The sequence below is a fragment of the Buceros rhinoceros genome, unplaced genomic scaffold (assembly GCF_000710305.1).
Source record: "Buceros rhinoceros silvestris isolate BGI_N320 unplaced genomic scaffold, ASM71030v1 scaffold13306, whole genome shotgun sequence".
NCBI lineage: Eukaryota > Metazoa > Chordata > Aves > Bucerotiformes > Bucerotidae > Buceros > Buceros rhinoceros.
In genome coordinates, this window is record NW_010417004.1 from 24,152 (window position 1) to 32,323 (window position 8,172).

An 8,172-nucleotide genomic window follows, 5' to 3' on the forward strand; every position below is an offset into this window, starting at 1 on the left:
TTAAGGTTGCTGTCATGCAAAATATGATAAGACCCTTTCCTAAGCCACTCATGTCCTAGAAATCCCATTTTCCTAAGTAAAAAAGACACTGATGGGATGAAATTCCTAAGCTTTGAGTCACTTTTTAAAGCATGAACGAGGTAAAAATGAATGAGGTATTTTAACGTATGATACAGTAACAGGAATTCATCCCTTCTTCGAAATACAGTTTTTGTCCACTAACTCAACAAAGCACATAACCTCCGTACTGCGGTCAACAGAAAAAACCAAACATCGCTTGAGACGAGCTGCAGATGCAGATTCTTCATCGCACGCATTCAGCAGCTGCAGAGAGTACAATATGGCTGTTTGACCACTCGGGGTATTTTCACACACACAACTACACACATTTCACTGTTACAGCGCAGAGTCTTAAACGCCTGTCATTAAAACCCTGTTCCAGTTAGGCAGGAGGAAAATGCTCCAATTAAGGTGTTCCACATCATAATAGTTCATCTAAGGAAGATGGTTACCTTAAAAAGATTTTAAAAATGCAAGACAATTATTTGCAATCAGTGTAGGTGGGTTTAACCCTTTCCACCCCCCTTCTTCCTTTGGTACTAATTTCTAAGAAAACAACTCACCTAGTGATGTAAATTTACATAACAGAGAAAAGCGCTTCAGTACCAAAACTAGACAGCACGTAAAACAAATATAATTTCCACATTGCATTTGCATCTAAGCAACTTGTTATCCGCATATAAAAGTTGTTAGAGCAATCTGCTGTGTTTGCACCAGCGCTTAACCAGCTTATTAACCAGCGCTTAACCAGCACATTAACGCGCTCAGTAACACACACATTCTCTAGCGAACAGCATCACTTCAATAACGACAAAAGTTGATTTCTATACAAGGAAGCTTCAGGCTAACTTACGAGGTGCTGAGTCAAAACCTATTGCCTCTCTGAACCCTGCCAGGCAGGATGCTGTGGAAATTGTATGTGGTTTGATTCTACAACTGAGGCGATGGAGACCTGCCAGGTCAGCCATCTGTCAAAACCCAAAGCACTCTGCTCTTCCACTATTCTAGGAGCTGTACAAACATCAGTGACAGGGGAACAAAATGGAACCTGTGTTGTACAAACAGGAACTTTTTGAAGTATTTCTACTTTGAATTTCTTCCGTGTTTGCACAGTTGGGAATTTTTTTGCCCCTTCTTTGATTGTACTGACATTTGCTTCCTGTGAAGTGCACAAAAACTTTACTGACCTTAGGTCTATTGCTAAAAGCATTTCATCACCTCACCTTTTATGATCTTGACAACACTAACAAGCACATGTGTAAGAGATGGTTTTTCCCATGTCCTGTGAACTGCAGCAATGAAGAGCACAACAGCACATTCGTGTTCCATGCGCCGCTCACAGCAGTTTCCATGCAGACAGCATAAAAACTGTTAGCAATAACACTCACCAGACAAGTATCTACTGAGTTATCACTATGGTGTGATACAGCAAACATTAATTCCAGAGATAGATCATTTTTCAAAGATTTTTATGGTCGCAGTCTAAGTTAACTTCCTAAAACTGCATTAGAGACTTCAAACATGATTTGCGAGTGTCTACCAAAGATCTGCTGATACACTTACTGCTGTATTTAAAAGCAAACTCTCACACTCATCATGGTATTTAAAAGTAAACATATCTCTGTCTTTTTCTATTTTTCAGTAAAGGACACTTCTACATTAGCAGTAAAGCGAGTATTTGCTCTGTTTCCAGGGAGTACTACATTATACTACAACTTCAGGGGATTTTGCATTCCCTTTCAACAAGTAGTCGTCCTGCAGGAAGTAGTCCTGGAGTCATCTAGATACAGCCTAGATGGAAAGGTAACAGTTTCTACTGCACCAGCTGCCCTCCCTGAGGAAAAAAGGTCACAGGTTTCTAGTGCTCAGAAACCCTTCTTCAGTCAGTAATCCAGACAGTCGACTGTCCTGCCCAGAATACACGCACACTGCTGAAAGGACCTCGCACACCTCGGAACGCTACGAAAACAGCTCCCTCCCGTGGAGTCCCACAGCACTGGCCACATTCTGTGCTGGGGGCACCGCTCCATCATCCAGCTGTTTAGCCCTTTCATTTCTCTCTCTCACCATGCTCCCAGCAGATGTAACCAATACGCCCCACAGAAGCAATGTAATAAGTATTTGAGTTAGTTAGCCTGAGTCCAGATTTAAGGGTGAAGGGACGTCTATACCTGTTTAGCAAGCACCTTCATATGAGCAACGTTTCCTCGGCAGTAAGCTTCAAGTATCAAACCGAACTGTACTGAGACGGCAGGTATGTGAACCTCTGACCTACAGGAAGAAAAACTTTTCATTAGACCACAGCGTTTATGATCAGCATTCCTCAAGTCTTTAAAATAAAAAAGAAATTTAAAAACAACACCACAAAAAGCAAACACCATGGTCACGTAGCAAAAACAAAAAGCCAGATTTCTTAAGAACTAAGAGAACACTTCTGTGCTGAATACTACGAGGACTGGCTGGTTTCAATGCACACCACTTGTGTCAAGGTGTAGGACTGTTCTGGAAGCAGTGATGTTAAGAGGGAGCAATTAGATATTTGTTTTCAGGAACCCCTTTTGTTTAAGCAAGTACCACTGGTGAGCCACAGAAGATGCTATTGACAATCAGATCTGAATCTGACATTAAAACACGTGGTCTTTGTAAGGGAAAAAATAAAACAAAACCCAGTTTTGTCTGAAGGGGACCACTGTGAAACAAACTGCTGAGCCCTCTATCAGAGCCAATTATTCTACAAAACATTTTCATGTAATACTAGCTCTCTTTATTTAGAAATATTAAATTGTATTTTCTGCAAGTTTTCTACCCTTCATGGAACATTCATGGTCATCAAAAGTAGCAACACACAGAACTGCTTTGATTTCTTGTTGAGTCTCAACGGTAATAGAATTTTTTCCCAACTGCAGGTACAAATATTGTACTTTTACTGCATGCACAGCCAAAACAAACACCAAGGTTATACACAAACTTACAGCTGAATGCAGTTTGGAATACTTTCATCAAACAGTAGATTACAAACCTCTACCATGTATTTTTAATTATATGCTTGCTCTGATCTATAAATGCCAAAGGTAAAGAAACGTAGAGAGGACTTGAGGGAACTACGATTACAGCTCATTTAGAAAAATCCTCGAAAAAAATTGCATTTCAAAGTCCTAATCAGGCTCAGTAGTTTTGGAAAGATGTAAAGGAAAACCTCCTACCTTAGATGCCAGAACAACATCTGTCCTATTCTCCTGTTAGCCAGTGCTCTCTCTAACAGAAACCTGGAGAGCGCACAATCAAGAAAAGGTTCATATTTCAGGACTTGCACAAGCTGAAGAAGATACTGCGAGAGCTCTTCATCACTACAACGAGGTACATAAAAGCAGTTAGCAACAGAGTAACTAGACTGATGGTATTCCAGAAATTCAGATGTCTGTGACATCCAACGATGACAGAATTGTTTCAACAGCAAGAGTCTCCCGCAACTTTTCAGTCACATGGAGAAGGACAGTAAGGAACAACTTAGTGCCAGATTGATCAATTCATCAGAAAATTAATACGTCTGACTGAATCCTAAGGCTCTCAAACCTCCAAGTAAAAACCTGGTGTTCTGCTATGGGCTTTTACAAGAGCAAGACTTGCAAATACTGAATTCTTTCATTCTGTCCATTATATACTCTGACAACTTCAGTAACTGGTAAAAACTTTATATTATGCTCTGTGTATTTATTTTCACATTGTTTCTTTATTTCAGCTAACAGGATCACCTAGCTGCCTTCAGTCGGACTTTTTGAAGAAGGTGAAAACTGACTTCTGACACCCAACTGAACACAATTTTGCTTCAGAGCCAGAACTAACAATTCTACAAATAATTCAGGTGTAACAATTCCTTATTATTAGGATAGCCCAGCAGCACAAGTGGCTGTCTGCATTTGAAAGAAGTCTAAATATTCTTTTTTTTTTTTTTTACCCCAAAAGTCTAGCCTTGACCATTAAAAAAATTAATCACTACACTATTCACCACAGAGAATTCAGAATTCAAGGACAGGAAACACGCAGCAGTGCTGTAAACAATCACGTTATTCAAACCTTGCCCTAGGTTACAGCGAAGAGCAAAATCACAAGTGATAAAGGAAGAATTGCAGCGAGTGAAGACTACTGTGAACAACAAACAAATCAGCAGTTCTCTGGGTTTTTTATTATGTGCTACAGCTTACATTTCTGATAAATGATCCAGCCACTACTGACACAGAGCGTGCGGTGACTGGACGGCAGTTCTTACAGCATTCAACTACTGTAATACTTGATACCTTTGTTATTAAAAAGTTCTCACATTATCTTTTCTCCCTTTGCCCATGAAGGGGGCAAGCACGGAACCGTCTTTGGGAGAAAGGTGCAGTGGCGTTCTCTCAGCAACACAGAAAAAATCATCATTGAATATAAGGTGTCAGAATAAGAAGGTGTTGTCTGGCTGCCAACATGCTTATCCAGCAATCAGACTGCTTTATCTGGCCATCTATTAGTGGCAGGCAGAGTCTTTAAATCTCTCCTCCTCAGCTTCTTTCTTTCCTATAAAGAACAAGAATGCAGTTTTTCACCCCAGAAATCCTTGCATGCTGAAGTAACACAATATACTCACCTCATTTGCTTTAAACAACCCACTGCATATTCTCTGACATACTGGTCTGGATAATTGAAATCCAACAGTTCTAATGCTTCTCTAGGCAGCAGTTTGGGCCATATCTGAAGGAGAGCCTGAAGCTGTCATAAAAAGACAACTATTAGGTTACAGAAGAAAAACAGACCGGTGTAACTGCCATAAACGCATTCATACTAACAGAAAGAGGTTACAGACTGGTCTGGAGAGAAAGGAGGAAAAAAAAAAAAAGGAAAGGAAGAAAGAATTTTGGGAAAACGAGCCCACTTCTGATTACGTTTCTTATCCTTTGAAATGACCCAGGTTATTTTTTTGGCACCAGGTCTCACTTACACTTAGTCTGAAAAATCTATGTCTTCACACAGACACAACACACAGTAAACAACGATTCGGTAACCCCTGAGATGTGAGTTTTAGAAAGAGAGTTTCAATAAAATTTAGATAATATTTTGTAAATGCTCTCATAAATATATAAACATTTTGGTAATGGCAAAAGTTTTCCATTAAAAACAAAATTAAAGAAGTCTTTGTTGGAAGAGAGCTTTACCAAAAATATCCATCCACCTCAGCTGATGGAGCTTTTTCCCACATGTGCTGTGAACAGCAATGAACTTAACTTGCAAAAAGGATAACTCAGGTTAGATACTAAAAAAAATAATTCCCGATGCTGAAGAGAGAAATTACAGAAAACACTAGCGTATTATTTTGGATTACCAGGAACAACATAATCTAGAGGTCTCATAAAATATCTGGGTTTTGTTTTATTTTTTCCTTTTAATGAAATCACCCACTAAGAATGTGTTTTTAATAACTTGTATGTAGCTGTACAACAGTAAGAAACAGTGCACTATTACTCCAAATAAAAAAGCCCGAATGTGTAAATGCAGCGTATCAACAGCACAAGATTTTTTCTCTCTGTAGGAACCAGTCGTTAATTCATGATAAAAATACCCTTCCCTACAAATCAGATATGACAGGCATTTCATATTTAAATAGCAACTCATAAAATCTGAATGATTAGGAAGATCTTATTTTCCTCCTGATTTAGCAATCCTTTTACACCAGCAGTGAAAATACCTGTTTCTACTAGATGTCATAGTTCAACTAATGCTTCCAGCTCAAGCGTGACAAACACGTATGACTTCATAGTTTCAGCCTAGGCATGTTCTCAACAGTGTTTAAACACCCAGGGGCAGATTCTGAACTGGTTCACCAACGCAGTTTTGTGACATTCAGAAGACAAGAGACGAGCACGGCTCAATCACAGTGCAAAGCCAGTGGCCAAGCTACAATTCCAGAAGTGGAGGAAAGAACCAATTGAACTGTTTTCATGGGCAAATACTGAACACACGCAATATTCATAATGACATGAAGTAACATTAAAGATGCTTTTAAGTATTACTGTCATAATCCCACAGAACTAGACATGTGAAAAGCTATTCAGTCCATAGCCCAGAAAGGATCAGCCACACCAGCCCTGACATCAAGACCTACATCATCGACACTTACATATCATGACGCTTGTACTGAAATTCTGAAAGAGGTACACTGAGCAGGTACTTCATATCATGAAACAGTTGCTGAACACGCAAGCAGCAGCTGTGCTTGTCAGACACACAGTAAGAAACTTTGGAACAAACGTATTGGAACTTCCAGACAATCTACTTTACATCAGATGCAGAACCAACAAAAATAGAGAAACCTTTTGTTTAGAGCTTAGAGGAAACGAGAGCTAAAGGACCTATGAAACAGCCCGGGCAATCCCCCAGACCCCTACTGCTCTGTTCACATCCCGCTTGGAGCTTTTACTGAGAGAGACGTGCAGCCTGACCAGCTCCACACACCAGCCATGCAGCACGCTTCTCCAAAGCGCAGGTGAAAGGAGAGCAGAAACGCTTGTTGCATTTGGACAAATGAAACCTGCACCGCAAAATGCCCTCATCTGCTTTGGCAGCACTGAGGTAACTCTGAAGAACTTCTGAGTGCATCCCATTTGTAAAGAAATTTTACATTTTAAAAGAGGTGCTTCAAGTTCTTAGAATTTCTCTGCAATATCAAACGTTAAAATGTTTGATATGAATGATGGTGTCACTTAACTGAAAGTGGGTGGATTTTTTAAAATTTTTTTAATACTAGCTAAGTTCTGCTTCGAGGCTCAATACTGCCTGTGAATCCTGCTAACAAGTTTTGCCACACTACTGCTCTGCTGAGCAAGGAGGTTAGGGCAATAGCGGGGCAAACGCCCTCAGCATTCCTTCAGCACAACTATCCTACTAAAATGTTGCAATATAATGAGAGCTTAGATGAAATCTATATGGTAAATACCACAAGAAAGCTGCTTTAACCCATTGTACATGACCTGATGGACCACTGAACTGAGAGATTAAAGATGGTCTACAATCAAATGAAATATCCCGTTTCTAAAAACAGCCTTATTACTTTTTGGCTGCATTAATAGAAAGAGGAATACAGTCATTAGTTCCTTTTTCTTATAAGCAGCTAGTGTTTGGGTGGTTTCACAGTAACAAGCAAGAGGACTACATATTTCCAGGCATCTGTTTAAAAAAATGTTTTATACACATTTTTTAATATTCCCAAATTTAAAGGACTTTGAGCTGTCAGCTAACATCCATATGCCAAGTGACTTTCCAAAACTCTGCTACCAAAGGCCGTATTTCAATGCCCCTAGGAGCAATCAGAAAGCTTTTCCTTCACGGATTTTAAGTAAACAAATATCTGCTTGTATTTCTACAGCTTGTATTTCCAGGTAACTTTTAATAATGAACAATAAATTCAGAAGCACGTTAACAGAATTACTATGGATTGCTACAAAGGATTCTTGCATATGAAAGAACATGAGTACAGAATGTGTGGGTGCAACACGTCATCAGCGTGGTGTTCGTGGCGTTCGTGGCCCAGACAGTGAGCTGGGATGAAACTCCATTCATTTTTCTAAGTTCACAGAACATACACTTCTAGCAGGAGGCAAACAGATTCTGATTGACTGGATAATCACAAAAATCACACAGAGAATAGGTGGAAGTCAAGTTTTCTGAGTAGTCTACTTTTCTTCCAAGAACACCTGGCTTGTGACAGGTGAAGGTCAGAATACTAAGCTAGAACAGACATTTATACTAATCAGTCACACTCCTTCACAGAAAACACTTTTTAGCCCAAAGTTTTTTTAAAAATGAAAAAAAAAAATCAGTTTAGAATTTTAAAAAAGGGGCTTGTCAAAAGACATAAATATTATAGCAGTGTAACAGTCTGCAAGAAGTTGAGCAGCATTTAAATGCACAATTCCATCAGGATAAGCAAAACAAAACATCTGGGTTCGCCCCTCAGAGCGATACTGCGCTGTTGGCGCTGACCAGACTGTTAAGAATTTTGCCCAATCTGCTCTGTACACAGACTAAAAAGTTTCAATACAAACCCAGGGATCTGTTGTTTTATTACTTTAAAGTCAGTCT

General features: G+C 39.5%; 1 protein-coding gene across 1 annotated transcript in view; it reads right to left on the reverse strand.

Annotated features, from left to right (window-relative positions):
• Positions 1-8,172, reverse strand: part of PIK3CB (phosphatidylinositol-4,5-bisphosphate 3-kinase, catalytic subunit beta) — a 36,773-nt gene that overhangs the window by 12,030 nt on the left and 16,571 nt on the right. Inside the window, exons 12-14 of the mRNA XM_010138012.1 lie at positions 4,685-4,806; positions 3,264-3,407; positions 2,232-2,331 (exon numbers count right to left, since the gene is read on the reverse strand). Coding sequence (XP_010136314.1) covers positions 2,232-2,331; positions 3,264-3,407; positions 4,685-4,806 — 366 coding nt within the window. The remainder of the gene's footprint in view (positions 1-2,231; positions 2,332-3,263; positions 3,408-4,684; positions 4,807-8,172) is intronic.